The sequence below is a fragment of the Terrapene carolina genome, unplaced genomic scaffold (assembly GCF_002925995.2).
Source record: "Terrapene carolina triunguis isolate 2854851 unplaced genomic scaffold, T_m_triunguis-2.0 Scaffold88, whole genome shotgun sequence".
Taxonomy (NCBI): Eukaryota; Metazoa; Chordata; order Testudines; family Emydidae; genus Terrapene; species Terrapene triunguis.
In genome coordinates this window covers 37,061,823-37,078,686 of record NW_020664439.1, presented here as the reverse complement: position 1 = coordinate 37,078,686, position 16,864 = coordinate 37,061,823, and the positions used below count along the sequence as shown (strand labels likewise).

General features: G+C 40.9%; 1 protein-coding gene across 1 annotated transcript in view; it reads left to right on the top strand.

Annotated features, from left to right (window-relative positions):
• Window positions 1–16,864, top strand: part of SPATA16 (spermatogenesis associated 16) — a 126,851-nt gene that overhangs the window by 33,069 nt on the left and 76,918 nt on the right. The window contains exon 3 of the mRNA XM_026650190.1: window positions 2,728–2,817. Coding sequence (XP_026505975.1) covers window positions 2,728–2,817 — 90 coding nt within the window. The remainder of the gene's footprint in view (window positions 1–2,727; window positions 2,818–16,864) is intronic.

The window sequence follows — 16,864 nt, the reverse complement described above, 5'->3', positions numbered from 1 at the left end:
TGCATTTCCGGAGAAAAGGCAGAGTGAGGCTGATGTTTTCCAGAGATCAATTTTTATACAGCAACTTGCCTTTCTTGCTGCATCTGGTGTTTTTGGAGTTGGGAAGTCAGGTCGAAGGGGAACTAAAGGTAGAAAACTATGGTCAAATACGTATACCTTTAATTCATGTGCCCTAATAGCTCTGGTGGGAGAAAGCTGATGTCTCGGGTTCTTTTTTTTTCCCCCATAGAGCTTGAAGAAACGATAATAGGACAAACCCTGTATTATTTTTAAGGGAAGATGTCAAGAAGAAAAAATGAAAATGTCAAAAAACAGGTTGATATACTGTATTACTTAAAAACTGTTTTGTTGAGAAAAACTGACCAAATGATTTAGGAAAGGCATTTACTGGATAGTCTTTGGATTACACTGCAGATGAAAAATAAATGAAAATCCATTTCATGTTTACTTTAGTCTAGTCATTTTAATGGTGGGGTGGGAGAGGTCAGGGGAAAGTCTGGCAAGAACACAAGTTTTAATCTTCAGACGTAGGGCTTTTATTTGCAATGTTTCCAATTAAAACTTCTTTTGCATCTGGATCAAGAAATAGTTGTTTCAAAAAAATTTATTAAAATTCCTTTGTCTTTATGATGTCCCCCCCAAAAGCACATCAGTAAAAATTCAGTGGAAGCTTTGTACCTAGTGGTGAGTGATACTTCTCCACACGATACACACACAGCTCTTCATGACCCTGTAGTACATCCACTAGGCCCATCTCCTTCACTGCTGGATCTTCCCCACCTCATTTTTCTTTCAGCGCCTGTCATTGTATGGAGTCCTCCATGGCTGGAGATGGATATTGGAGCAGGACTTGTTCTCAGTGTTCACAGCCTCGCAGATTCCCACATAGTTGGATGGACCTCCAGTCTGCTCTCATTTCAGGGATGGGCTTCCTGGATTGTTGCTTTTCTTCTCGACCTCTGTTTGTATCATTCATTTTCCTTTATATGATCCCCCCTCTCACTCCTGTCTTTGTTTTTTTTTTACCAAAAGTGGCTTCTCAGATCTGGAGATAGTATTATCCAGGTCATGGGCCAGCTTTACCCACTTTTAAGTTCATCACATGACACGAATAATAATTATTCTACAAAAAAGCTGCTAAACTGTAGTGGTATTGCGGTGTCAAACAGCTATTCTATGTAAATCCACAGAACTTGGCATGCCTGGGAGTGTACACATCTCTGAAGAAATAACAGCATCAAATAATCAAAGGTAGTTTTTAGGTCTCCGCTTATAGCAAGTGAGTGAGATATTTGTTGTAGGTTTTAGAGAACGCTATCATATTTTTTCAGTATCGAGTTTATAGCTAGAAAGAAGGAGTTGATCTTTTTAAGATTAGGAATGAATCAGGATGAAAAAGGAGAGCTGAAATCTAATTCTTTGAGATTCTGCTACAATTCTGTATTTATTATAAACCTATCAGAGTACATCCTGCTCTAAGTCTTGTAGAAAATGCGTTGCTAACTACCAGGAAATTATTGATTTTTTTCATTGCTGTTGCTTAGCTCTGGTAGAGCCGATAACTTGAAAAAAAAATCAATGTTGCTATTATCAAGTGTTGACTACAGTTTATAACAGCAATAATCTCCTTTAAAATCTCTTCCTGCAGCACCAGTTATCATTCAGTTTGTTAAAGTGTTAATGCCTTGGGCATTCTGATCATTAAATGTCAATAATATTTGAAGTCCTTTGGGATTGCTTTCTGGCTAAACTCGTTTTTGGTGTGCCTCAGAGTCTTTTGAACTTCCAAGTTCTCCAGCATTTGGTTGAAAAAATGTAGTATCTGATGCAATATCTGTTGGTAACAGTGATCAACCTTTTAAAAAGATGGCCACTCACCACAGCTAAATTATAACTAATATTTCAAATTACTGAGGGGGGTTGGGTGCTGTATCCTAAATAAATCCTTGTACCGCCCTTGTGACTGTAGTATCTAAGCCCTTTCTAGTAGTGAAATTGTAATGTCAGTAAAGAAGTAGGATCCAGATTCATTCTGAATCTCTGTCCCCTGCTTACACCAAAAGACATACTGCCTGTCTATTCTAACAGTATAGTGTATACTAGTTTTCCTTACACCTCCTAGTGATATAGACCCTGCTTCTGCGATTGGATCCATGTGTGAGGATACCCGCCTTCAGTGAAGTCAGTGAGGCTGAGAAAGGTACAAGGATTCACCCACATAAATCCAACCGGAGTGGGACTATCCTTTGTTACAATTTTAGAAACACTCTCACTGGCTTTTAGGATTTTTTTAATTAGTTATGTGTGAATAATTCCTTTAAGATAATAATGTAAGATTATCATCAAACCCAGAAATATAGATGACAGATAACAAAGGAAGTTCTACAATAATATGTGGTATCTTTGCTGATGTTATATGCTAGCTAAATGCAGTATAACGTGCGCTCACCGGGACTTTAATAGCTGTTTCTGTAACAATAGGCAAAGCTATAAATGAAATTGCATTTATGATACAAATTTAATAGACATTTTAATAATGCCTGTTCATCCATCTTAGCTGTCAAGGGAGAAAAAGTGATAATTCATTATTGGGTTTTGGGAGATAGATTTTGAATTGTGTATAGAAAGTGTGTACAGCATGTGCCTTATTCAGAGTTTGATGTTAATGATCTTTTAATAGTGTAACAATTTGAGGTTTAACTTGATCATCTCTTTTACATTTCAAAGGAGCATTATTTTGAACCCAGCCTATTTCCTGAACCATCTTCGTCAAGCTGCTGTATTTAGATGGTTGGAACGATATTCTGAAGCTGCAAGGTATGGTTGGCATTTGTGGATTTTCTACATCTAATGTTTTCCCTACAGCTCCTTCATTCCAGCTCTCAGTACTACAGACAATTGGGGAAATTATTTCCTACTGCTCATCAGTACTAGGGGCATCATCATGTGTCCATGCTTCATTCTAGTGGTCCATGACTTTGTCAGAACCCCTTGATAGAATCAAATTCATGTAATACATAGTGATTGCTCCTCCTTTCTATATTAAAGTGCTACTAGAGACCCTGATACTGCACCATGAAAGTCCATGGCAACTTTGGTTTCAGTGAGCATAGGATCAAACCTATAGGAGAGATCTGATCCTGCTGCCCTTATTCACATGAGTAGTCTCACTAAAGTCAATGGGACTGTTCACGTGAATCAGAACGGCTTGCAGGGGAAAGTTCTTGCAAGATTGAGCTTTACTTGTGTGTTTATACTGGAAAAATGTGTAGCTGTTGTGCAGCAGTGGTGCAGCTGCACTGGCACTACCAAATGGTGGAAACTGTAGTGTTGGCAGGGAGCAAATATTGTTACCACCTGACAGGTTTTCTCACCTTCCAGGAGGTGAGTAAGGTTGCCTGGTGTAATGCAAGAAGTAACTATATACCTATGTTACTGCTTCTACTCAGCACTTATATAGAACCTTTCATTTGAAGAGCATAAAGTGTTTTACAAACCATTAGTGAATGAAGACAGAACAGGCATGAATTAGGTAAGAGATATAGAACAGTCACTTCACTCACTGCTGAAATCAATCACCTGTGGCATAGAACATGGCAGCTGTTTAACAATGAATGGCAACCCTTAGACAACAGTTTAGTATGGGAAGGGAAGAATACTTTATCCAACCAAAACTTCAGAGAGAATTTAGGGAGTCCGCTTGTAATTATCTCTGATGAACTTTGCCCAGGAGCAGTGATTAACACCGTGTAAAAGTTGTCACGGGATCTTGGACCACAAGTGATCTGAATCTCGGTTTTACATCTCATTCTAAAGAAAGTACCTCCAACAACACAATCTCCCTAGCATCTTGCTGGGGTATTGGGTCAGTATTGATTCAGAGAAAATTGCCACCTATTGAATCACCAACACTCAAGGTTCAGAGTAGCAGCCGTGTTAGTCTGTATCCGCAAAAAGAAAAGGAGTCCTTGTGGCACCTTAGGGACTAACATTTTGCACAGTTTTAAAGGTTGTAGCAGGAGACAACATTATTCCATGACTGGCAAGGAAGCCTGATTAAAGCGTCTATTTTCAGATCCGTTAATTCTCTGTTATCCCACCAACAGGCAAGAGGGTTTTACTTGAAACCAGGTAGAAGAATGTATTTTTCACTTCCAGGAGTTGATCTTTCCTAGAAAGTAATGCATAGAAAATGAAAGTATCTGAGAGCATAATGTGATCCAAGAAGAAAATGAGGTGCTCAGATAACTAGTAACAAAAAAAAGGTGGTTGGTGTTGCTGCAGATAAGTAATCATTCAACAGGAGTACTGCATCAGCAAGCAGGAAGGAACCGAGTCAGCTTTTTTTCATGTCAGGAAGCTTTCATGGAACTAGTTGTTTTTAAATGAGATTATGATGTATTTTGCAAAGGAGGAGAAATTTCTGACAGATAGAGACCAAGTGGATCCAAATAAGTGACAGTAGCATTGTGAGTTTAGCTTAGTTTACCATAGTATTGTAATAACTGTGTGGAGTTTTTGTTCCAGCCTTGTGTTAAACTAAGCTAAGCAGAAGCATCTCTTCGGAGTCAGTGGTATCAGTCCGACCCTGTTAACAATGTAGAATGCAATCTGTCTGTTACAGATAGACTGCAGTATGCAGGTGTTTAGCTGCAGTTTCTAAAAATCTAAATATGCTTTTGTTAGCATGAGCTGTCATTTATCTTTGCTTGCTCTATGTATTTGAATGAGGTTAGTGTGTTTCCTTGTGTGATTTTTTTCCCATCTTAGTTATTATTATACATATCCAGAACATTGTTATAGGCTGTGAACAATTGTTTTTGGTGGAGATAGCATATATGTATACAGCAAATGGGCAGGAATAACTCAGCCCACCTGGCAGGTTGTGGGTGCCCAAGATAGAGAACTATTGATCTCTTTGAGGATATAGTAGGCTAAATTCCCTGGAGCAAATTCTGTTCTCTGTTCCAAATTCAGAGATGATGTGTCAACTGATGTATGTTAGACCCCACTGCGTTCAGTTAGACTCCTTCATACTTACTTACACCTATTCTCTCCATATGTAAGAAGACTGGACTGGTATATTACACACTGAATAGCCAGAAGGTACAAGTTAAAGTAGGATGAGGGGTATTGTAATTTTTACTACCTTCTGACTCCTCAGCATAACTGACACCAACTCAGGCTGCCTCAGACATTGGTGGAATGGATGTAAGTATGTATGAGGCAACCTGAATGCCAGGGAGTCTAAATCAATGTGAGCAGTTGAACGTGTATCACTGCCTGCCTCATCTCTGAATTTGGCTGCAGGTGTCTAAACGACCCCTGTATGTGACTCTAATAGGGTTGCCAATTTTGGTTTGATGCATTCCTGGAGGCATCATCACATGACATAATCTTTACTTAAAGATTAATCTTTAATTCCTGGAGACACCAGGACAATCCGGGAGGGTTGGCGACCCAAGACTCTAACAGGCTGCACTTCATTGCCGTGTACAGTGTTGTGCAGTAATCCCAAAGGCACTGCTTGACGGATCGGAGCTTTGAAAAATGAGCAATTCTAGAAGGTGGTAGCCACTGCCTCTAAGACATACTAAATATTTCAGTAAAAATGTTTCTCCTCCAGAGGTATCTCTGAAATGTGGAGAAATGGATTAGAGGGTGGGGAGAAACTTGAAGTCTGACAAGAAGCATGCTGGATTGCCTGTAAGTGAGAGAGCAACTAGGGAAGTTAATGAGGGCAGTGCAAGAGGAGTTGTCACTAAACACTGCCATTGAGGGATGGGGTAAGGCAGTAGTCATAGAGAATGCATTGCCTGCAGAAATAACTGGGCAAACCAGGGGGCGTAGATATGAAAGCTATCATTCTTCCCTGCCTTGCTAATATACCTTACATGTGATCTAACCTCTTCAGCTGGAGCAGGGTTGAGCCTGAGTAATACAAAGTGAAAATTTGCAATGCATAGAAACAGTCAGGCTCCATATTGGGTTTGAAACCTGAAGTTCAAAGTCCAGAAGCTTATTTTTGCTTCTTACAATAAAACCATTTCGCTGTCATCTTTTTGCTGCTCAGAATGCTGTACTGCCTGGTTTAATTGCATCATGTTCTGGGAGGCACTTACCGATAGTACTTTTTGTAACCAGCTAGAACACTAGTGACTTGGAACTAGCTGTATAAAAGCAAAAGAAAGTGGATCAAAGCACAGACTCATTCTCCCTATGCCAGAACACGTCATATTCACCCGTGACTCCATACAGGATAGTGCTAAGCAGTGCTAAAGGAGGAAGGTGGTTTAGGATCTTAATAGCCCCAGTATGGATGACTCAGCTGTTTACTGCTTCTTTTTAAAATGGCATTAGATAGTCCCATCCGCTCTACAGCAAACCAGACTTGATAGTTCTGAAACTCAGCATTTTGTCGATTACAGGATCTCTCTCTCTTTCTCTGCATGTATCTAGTTCCTGGTCTCATTTTATCCAAACCCTCCAAATTTGTACTGTGGGGAAAGGGGTGGATAAATGGTTCTGATTTATCACTTAAAAGGCATATGTTTGAACAGTTTAGTGTTCCTAAGAAGTTTAGTCATTCTGTTCTTAGGAACAGTATAACTTTAAATTTCACTATGGTGCTATCACATAAATATTGATCCTATATTCTTCTCCCAAAGCCATTAATTGACTTCCCTCTACACTTACCTGTTTCACGGGCTACTTCCTGTTAAAAAAAAAAATCCTACAAGCTGTTTTTTGCTTTTCAAGAAATGGAGGATGGTCTATTTATCTCTCTACTAATTTTCTTTCAGTTTACAAAAAACAAAGCAAAAACCATTTCTATAAAAATCTGTTGTCATGGAAACCAACTTTGTTCTGGTTACACTAATGAAAGTCCCATTGGGGCCGCATGGTTTGCGCAATGTTAACAGATCTTGTAGCGAAGGTTATTTTTATACTAGTATCTCAGGCCCTGTGAATTTCTTGGGATCAAGACAGAGAGAATGAACTTAAGGTAGTATCCTGTGCAGTGCTTCTTCAGTATGCCAGAAAATCATTGCAGCAGAGGAAGATGTAGCCAGTGAAAGAATCTTGATATCAGATACCCAGATACATCCAGTAAAGCAAGAATCCTTATGTTGGGCTGGCTCAACACTGAAGTCTTTTGGGGTGTCATTTATTACTTCTGCTTTCAGGAATGAAGTGCTCAGAGATAAGGGAACTATTTTGCATTTACTATTCATGGTGGCATAAACGTTAGTACCAACTCTACTGTAAGCATCATGCATGTGTGATGGCTGCCTCTTGGATGACACACCGGGGATTGAATCTGGGACTTCCAGAACTATAACCACAAACTGCTACAGCTTGAGCTAAAAAGCCAAGGCTGTGTAACTAAGGGCTGTTTCAATTCCTGTCCTCTGTAGATTGGCACAGAGAAGGGACCTTAACCCACATTCACCAGTGGGTTACATAAGGATGGTGCACAAGGCATGCAAGTATCATTTAGAAGTTTTAATGTATAGACTAGGCACAGAACACACCTAGTGAAGGACACTCATGAATATTCTATGCATACATTATCTTTGCATTTCTGTCAGTGGAAGTGTTTGCCATATTTTGGACCAGCCACATCCCTTTTGACTGAAATCACATACTCTGCTGCCTTAACAATGTCTTGTTGTCTTAGAAACTCATACCTAATAGCATGCTCTTGTGCACGGGTAGGATCTCATTTGAATGTCCATATTGCATGCCAACTTTGCCCTCCTTGCTACATCCTTGCATAGATAAAATAAAGGAAGAGTCAAACCCACCTTATCCCCCGTTATTTTGCTCATTTTCCTTCCACCTTGTTTTTTACTGTAGTGCAGCCTGATGAAAGCATTTCTTGTTAGTTACAGTCACTGACTTCCTTCCCAGAGCCAGGGGGCAGGGCGACCTCTGCTGGCGAGAATGACAATTTGTGATGTCAGATTTTTCAGTATTGAAGGAAGAAAATGAATCTGGGGGTTTTCTGCAAGCAAGGAACGGAGAGTTTCCACTATGCGTGTGCTATTTCCCCAGAGAAATATTACAAAGGAGCACTTCATAAATTGCAGCTAAGAAAGAAGCTTTGACATTTATCAGGATCAGTCAAAGCCCAACGGAAAGTCCATGCAGCTTATTATTTAATTTGACACCAGTATATGTTGTCAGTCTGTATCCAAAAAAACCTAGCTGTTATTTCTATGCTCTACTCATTATTCTTTTATTACTCTCAAATGTGTGAGTGTCAAACAATAGTTCATTCAGCTGAAGCAGTGTCAAAAACAGTGGGCAGCTTTAGTTACTAATATTTTTCATTAAAAATAAACAGCAGTGTTGATAGTATGGGTTTTGTCTTTATAGAGGGGGCATTGGGTGTATCAGAAAAGGGAATACAAGCAAACTGAGGAAGAATCAGTTCTGACTTACAGGGAGTATAGATACTGTTATTCTAAAAGTTACATCAGCTACCTGTTGTTAAGCCATTCATCCCAATTACTCCATCTTTTCTCAAACAGTTCAGCTGTTAACCTAAACAGGCAGCATGGCTTTCCATGCCTCTTGAGATTTGCATGACATGCATCTATGCAAACTACTATTTGTTTGATATGGTGTCACAGAGCATCTGAGATCTTGCTGTGCTTAATGACCTGTTTTCCTAAGTGCCTCCTGTCATTTCTTTCCTTACAATTTTGTCCTTTCCAAGTACATCTTCTCTGCTTTTTACGGCACATTTGCAAGGTCTTTGTTTCCTTTACATAGTAGTTGCCATTTAAAAGGTAGCCTTTTTGTAACAAATTATATTAATCTCAATACAACATAGGAAAATATTACTACTTACTACCAAAAGACAGGTTCTTTTAAAAAGGCAACCACTGCACAATAAGAACTACTGACCTGGTGGTTAGTACTCTTTATTGCCCCGCTGGAGACTTATTTTTGTTTCCTAGTAATGGTCTCTCACTGCCTAAGCCATCTGGGACTCGGAGTACAACAGAACAGCATGCTCAGCCCTTGAGTGCTTTGTGTTGCTTCTCCATATGATAAAGGTTCACTGTTGGCAGGTTCCCTGGGAGTTCTATCCACTCCTCTGCAGCCAATAAGATGTTAGCTACGTCATGAGCCACAGGGCTCCTTTTGCTGCATTTGGTAGCTATTTCCATATCCGTGTACACGCAATCATCAAACCCTGATTGTGCTAATTTCAAACCTCTCTCCTTTATTCAAAATTCCAAAACCAAATTTTGTTTATCTGCAACTCTGATTATCTGGTGGTTTCAGATATCTCCAGAGACCTTAAAATAATCAGAGTTTCCCTTTATTCATGACCTGGGGCAGATGTTTAAAGTTGAACTATTATTTCTTTGTTCACTCTCTGAGTTAGGTAAAAAAGGAACTGCCTCCAACCCTATTCCAATTTTTTTAACCTCCAGAAAATGTAAGCTGTACCATATCAGAAGAGGATAGTGGTTCACCTAGTCTGATACCTTGCCTCTGAGGGGCAGATTCAGGATATTGGAAAGGAAGGTTATGAAATTAGAGTAACATTAACACCACAAAGACATGGGTTTGTATATTAGAGAGCTTGTAGAGCTATTAAAACTGCAAAAGAAGTATAACTATATTTACCATTTGAAGATTGAGAGCCAGCTAACCGACAGTACAATGGGGCCCTGATTTGGCCCTTTAGACACTATTATAGAATCATTAAAACCATAGAAATATAGGACTGGAAGGGGCCTTGATAGGTCATTTAGTCCAGTCCCCTGCACTGAGGGCAGGACTCAGTATTATCTAGACCGGGGGTAGGCAACCTATGGCACGTGTGCCGAAGGCGGCATGCGAGCTGTTTTTCAGTGGCACTCACACTGCCCAGGTCCTGGCCACCGGTCCGGGGGGCTCTGCATTTTAATTTAATTTTAAATGAAGCTTCTTAAACATTTTTAAAACCTTATTTACTTTACATACAACAATACTTTAGTTATATATTATAGACTTATCGAAAGAGACCTTCTAAAAACGTTAAAATGTATTACTGGCATGCGAAACCTTAAATTAGAGTGAATAAATGACGACTCGGCACACCACTTCGGAAAGATTGCCGACCCCTGAACTAGACCATCCCTGACAAGTGTTTGTCTAACCTATTCTTAAAAATCTCCAATGATGGAGATTCCACAACCTCCCTAGGTAATTTGTTCCAGTGCTTAACTACCCTTACAATTAAGAAGTTTTTCCTAATGTCTAACTTAAATCTCCCTTGCCGCAATTTAAGTCCATTACTTCTTGCCCTGTCCTCAGTGGTTACAAAGAACAATTTATAACCCTTCTCTTTATAACAACTTTTTACATTCTTAAAGACTATTCTCATGTTTCCCCTCAATCTTCTCTTCTCCCCACTAAACACATTTTTTTCAATCTTTCTTTGTAGGTCATGTTTTGTAGACCTTTAAAAAATTTTGTTGCTCTTCTCTGGACTTTGTTCAATTGGTCCACATCTTTCCCAAAGTGTGGTGCCTAGACCTGCACATAACAATATTCCAGTTGAGGCCTTATCAGTGTTGAGGAGAGTGGAAGAATTACTTCTCGTGTCTCGCTTATAACACTCTTGCTAATACAGCCCAGAATGATGTTTACTTTTTTTGCAACAGTATTACCTTTTTGACTCATATTTAGTTTGTGATCCACTATAACCCCCAGATCCTTTTCTGCAGCAATAATTTCCCATTTTTTATTTGTGCAATTAATCATTCTTCCTAAGTGGAGTACTTTGTATTTGTCCTTGTTGAATTTCATCCTATTTATTTCAGACAGTTTGTCAAGATGATTTTGAATTCTAATCCTATTCTCCAAAGCTCTTGCAACCCTCCTAGCTTGGTATCATCCACAAACTTTATAAGATATTGAATAGAACCAGATCTAGGACAGATACTTGCCGGGCCTCACTCGATATAGTATTCCAGCTTGATTGTGAACCATTTATAACTACTCTCTGAGTATGCTTTACCAACCAGTTGGGCACCACCTTATAGTAGGTTCCTCAAAGCTATATTTCCCTAGTTTGTTTATGAGAAGGTCATGTGAGACAGTATCAAAAGCCTAACTAATGTCAAGATATATCAAATCTTCTGCTTCCTCCCTATCCACAAGGTTTGCTACCCTGTCAAAGAAGGATAGTAGGTTGGTTTGACATGATTTGTTCTTGACTGTTACGTATTACCTTATTTTCTTCTAGGTGCTTACAAATTGTTTGTTTGATTATTTGATCCATTATCTATCCAGGTACCAAAGTTAAGTTGACTGGTCTATAATTCCCAGGGTTGTCCTTATTTCCCTTTTCATAGATAGGTACTACATTTTCCCTTTTCCAATTCTCTGGGATTTCTCCCCAACTCTGTTAATTCTCAGAGATAATCACTAATGGCTCAGAGATCTCTTCAGCCAGTTCCTTACGTATTCTAGGATGTATTTCATTAGGTCCCACCTTGAAGAAATCTAACTTGTCTGAGTAATTCTTAACTTGTTCTTTTCATATTTTAGCCTCAGATTCTAACTCATTTATACTGATGTTCACTATGTTAGTCATCCAATCACTGGTAACTTTTTTGATGAAAATTGAAACAAAAAAGGCATTTAACACTTCGGCTGTTGCTGCGTTTTCTGTTATTGTCTTTCCCTCCTCGATGAGTAGTGGACTTACCCTATCCTGGGTCTTCCTCTTGCTTCTCATGGACTTGTAAAATGTTTTCTTGTCACCTTTAATGTCCGTAACTAGTTTAATCTTGCTTTTTGCCTTGGTCTTTCTAATTTGGTCCCTATGTGCTTGTGTTATTTTTTGTATATATTCATCCTTTGTAATTTTACCTAGTTGTCACTTTTTGTATGACTCTTTTTTTGAGTTTCAGGTTGTCAAAGATCTCCTGGTTAAAGCAAGGTTGTCTCTTACCATACTTCTTATCTTTCATATGTATTGCGATAGTTCGCTCTTGTGCCCTTATTAATGTTTTTTTTTAAACTGCAAACTTTCCTGAACTCTTGTTTTTCCTTAGACTTGCTTCCCATGGGATCTTGCCTACCAGTTCTCATGGGAACTTTATAATGTCATGATCACTTTCACCCAAGCTGCCTTCCACTCTCAAATTCTCAACCAGTTCCTCCCTGTTTGTCAGAAACAAATCTAGCACCGCATCTCCCCTAGTTGATTTCTCCACCTTCTGTAATAAAATGTTGTCTCTGATGCATTCTAAGAACTTTTGTTGGCTAATCTGTGCCCTGCTGTGTTGTTTTCCCAATGGATGTCTGGGCAGTTGAAATACCCCATCACCACCAAGTCCTATGATTTGGATGGTTTTGTTAGTTGTTCAAAAAAATTATCATCCATCTCTTCTTCTTGGTTAGATGGTCTATCGGAGACACCTACCATGATATTACTCTTGGTTTTTTACCCCTTTTATCCATACCCAGAGACTTTCAATAGGTCTGCCTCCCACTTCTATTTCAACCTCAGTGCAAGTGTATACATCTTTGATATACAAAGCAACACCTCCTCCCTTTTTTCCCTGCCTGTCCTTCCTTAGCAAGCTGTACCTTCTATGCCAATAATCCATTCCTGTGAATTATCCCACCAAGTTTTTTTTATGCCAATTATGTTGTAATTGTGTTTATGCACTAGTATTTCTAGTTCTTCCTGCTAATTCCTCATACTTCTTGCATTAGTATACAGACATCTAAGATGTTCATTAGATTGCCCCTCTATATTCCCTCTTGTCTCTCCTTTGTCCCTGATGTGATTGCCCATGTTCCCACAGATTCTGACCTGTCATCTAGCTCTCCATGTTTTGGATTTACCTTTGAGTTTTATCTCTTGCCTCTGTTGAACCTCATTTAAAGCCCACCTCACTGGGTTAGTCCATCTGTATCTGAAGATACTCTGCACCTTCCTTGATAGGTGGACCCCATCTCTGCTCAGCAGTTCTTCTTCTTGGAGCAGCATCCCATGGTGGAGGAAACTAAAGCCCTTCTGGTGACATCATCTGCATAGCCATGCATTCACCTCCAAGATGTGTCTGTCTCTGCTTGGGCCGACCCTTGACCAGAAGGATCATGAGAACACCACCTGAGCCCCCAACTCCTTCCTCTTCACTCCCAGGGCACTGTAATCACTTCTGATCTGCTTGCAGTATCATTAGTCCCCACATGGGTGAGCAGCATAGAGGGTCAGATGATCCTCGGCAATCTTTCTGTAATCTCTCGGTCTTTAATAAGGCTAATGAAGGGCTTAGGAATAGAGGGAGCAGGACAGAGGGGAATAAAGGAGGGTGGATTGAGATTACAGTATTAGAGGTGAAACCCGAACTTCACCAGCTAAACGGGACTAAATCGGGCGGACCGGATGATCTTCATCCTAGAATATTGAAGGGACTGGCGCGAGAAATTGCGAGCCCCTTAGCGATAATTTTTAATGAATCTGTAAACTCGGGGGTGGTACCGTTGGACTGGAAAATAGCTAATGTGGTTCCTATTTTCAAGAAGGGGAAAAAAAGTGACCCGGGTAACTACAGGCCTGTTAGTTTAACATCTGTAGTATGCAAGGTCTTGGAAAAACTTTTGAAGGAGAAAGTAGTTAAGGACCTTGAGGTGAATGGCAATTGGGACAGATTACAACATGGGTTTACGAAAGGCAGATCGTGCCAAACCAACCTGATCTCCTTCTTTGAGAAGGTAACAGACCTTCTAGATAAAGGAAATGCGGTGGATCTAATATACCTCGATTTTAGTAAAGCGTTTGATACGGTACCACATGAGGAATTATTGGTTAAATTAGAAAAGATGGGGATCGATATAAAAATCCAGAGATGGATAAAGAACTGGTTAAAGGGGAGACTGCAGCGGGTAGTACTGAAAGGTGAACTGTCAGGTTGGAGGGAGGTCACCAGTGGGGTTCCTCAAGGTTCGGTTTTGGGTCCGATTTTATTTAATCTATTTATTACTGACCTTGGAACCGAATGTAGGAGTGGGCTTATAAAGTTTGCGGATGACACAAAGTTGGGAGGCATTGCCAATTCGGAAAAGGATTGGGATATTCTGCAGGGAGACTTGGATGACCTTGTAAATTGGAGTAATAATAATAGGATGAGATTTTAATAGTGAGAAGTGTAAGGTGATGCATTTAGGGATGACTAACAAGAATTTTAGTTATAAGCTGGGGACGCATAGGTTGGAAGTGACGGAGGAGGAGAAGGACCTCGGAGTCCTGGTTGATCGCAGGATGACTATGAGCCGGCAATGTGACGTGGCTGTGAAAAAAGCTAATTCGATCTTGGGATGCATTAGGCGAGGTATTTCTAGTAGGGACAAGGAGGTGCTGCTTCCGTTATACAAGGCGCTAGTGAGACCTCATTTGGAGTACTGTGTTCAGTTCTGGTCTCCCATGTTTAAAAAGGACGAACTCAAACTGGAACGAGTACAGAGAAGGGCCACTAGGATGATCCGAGGAATGGAAAACCTTTCCTATGAAAGGAGACTCGAGGAGCTCGGTTTGTTTAGCCTAACCAAAAGAAGGCTGAGGGGGGATATGATTGCTCTCTTTAAATATATCAAAGGGATAAATACCAGGGAGGGAGAGGAATTATTTCAGCTCAGTACTAATGTGGACACGAGACCGAATGGATATAAACTGGCCGTGGGGAAGTTTAGGCTTGAAATTAGACAAAGGTTTCTAACCGTCAGAGGGGTGAAATTCTGGAACAGCCTTCCGAGGGAAATGGTGGGGGCGAAAGACCTCTCTGGCTTCAAGATTAGGCTAGATAAGTTTATGGAGGGAATGGTTTGATGGGATAACGTGATTTTAGTCAATTAGGCAATAACGTGCCATCGCTGGTAAAATGTGGGTCCGGCTGGAGAATCTTGCCTGTATGCTCGGGGTTCTACTGATCGCCATATTTGGGGTCGGGAAGGAATTTTCCTCCAGGGTAAATTGGCAGAGGCCCTGGAGGTTTTTTGCCTTCCTCCGCAGCATAGGGCAGGGGTCTCAAGCTGGAGGATTCTCTGCGACTTGAAGTCTTCAAATCACGATCTGGAGACTTCAACAGCTGAGATAAGGGAAATTGGGTGGGTCAGCTTATGTGGCCTGCATCATGCGGGAGGTCAGACTAGATGACCATATGGTCCCTTCTGACCTTAAAGTCTATGAGTCTATGAGTCTATATATGGGCCCCTAGCAGGCAACACACCTCCTGGGATGCCACGTCAGTCCAGCAGATGGATGCCTCCTTCTCCCTTAGAAGGGAGTCACCAACTACCACCCCCATAGTTTCCTTTTGGGAGTGGTGGGCGCGATCCTTCCAGCCTTGGGGGTCAGGAGCAGTGAAAGCTTCCTAAAAGTGGGGGGCCACTTCCCCTGAGGCCACTTCCTGCTCCCCCCATGCCACTCCTTCCCCCTGAACTTCTGCTCTCGCACCACCCCTTCTCCCTGAGCTCCCACCCTCACCCCACCCCTTTTCCCTGAGTCCCTGCCCCCCTGCTGCCCCTTTCCCCAAGTCCCCCACCCCTAACTCTTCTATGCCCCCTCCTCCCTGTTGCTTGCCCTTACAGCCAGGAAAAAGTGGTGGAGCCATGGCCCCCTGGCTCCCCCTGTTCCAGCACAACTGTTGGGGGTAGATGGCTTCTCCTTCTCCACCTTTGGGGGAGATTCCTCATCCTATTTCTCATGCTATTGTACTAGTAATAATAGATGCTAAGGGCCAGTGGAGATCATAATTACCACTTCCAGTTCTCATCACAGAACCTCATGCTGTTCTGCCTGGTCTGGCCATATGCTTTCTGTTGGAATCAGCAGTACTCATGTATCTAAAACTTTCTTTGATTCTTTTAATATGTATCCTTTAAGATTAAGACAGACTTCAGGGTCTGTTGTGGTGTCTTCAGTTCTATATAAATATCTTATTGTTTTACACCACCAAGTGGCCAGATTGAGCAGATATAGCAAGAATTTTTGAATCTAGCCTTATTACCTTAACACATGATGGGTTTCGGTTTGTTGCGGTAGCCCTTATAGGGCACAGGTGCTTTCTAGCGACTGCTAGCGACTGCTTTCCAAACTTCATTTGGATATAACAAAAGACCTCTCATTTTGGAAGAGATATTTAAATGTCAAGCCGATTCTTGAACAATTGCCTCTGCAACCTTCCACTCTTGGATGCATGTGCCGTTACCACCGTAGTCATCCTGAAAGCAGTGACCATTGGGGCGGTGTGCATGCCCACTTGTGGCAGTGCTCAGAGTGCAAGTACATGAGAAGCTGCAACCTCAATAGCTCTCATGTCCTTTACTGTTCATGTGAGGAACTTCAGAGGCAGCAACTCCTCTCCCTATTCTATTTTTAGGTGAGTTGTCAGGGGTTTGTGGAGTTGGTTGTAGGTTTTGGTAAGTTCAGTCCAAGCTTGACACCAGTACAGGCTTCAGACTGGATGGCAAAGGGTAGCACTACATCAGAGCAGATCGTGGCAAGGATAGGAAAAAGCTATGTGCCACCATGCCACTCCACTCTGCCTCCTATTTGTTCCTTTCTTTATGGGTAAGTAGCTGAAGGAAGAAGTTGCTACGCATTTCTCATTAGGATGAACAACAGAAATTCTCAAGAGAGAGTGAGGGAAAAGACTAATTTCTAATGGGTAAAGAAGGGTAGTCTTTGTGGTGCATTGATAAAAACAGAGGGTAAGAATGGAAACTGCCCAGCAACATTTTAGTGATCATTGCTGGACTTGCTATTAAACTTAGTACCTTCCATCTGAGTTCTCAAACATTTTGGCTATTAATGAATTAAGCCCCCAATACCCCTATGATG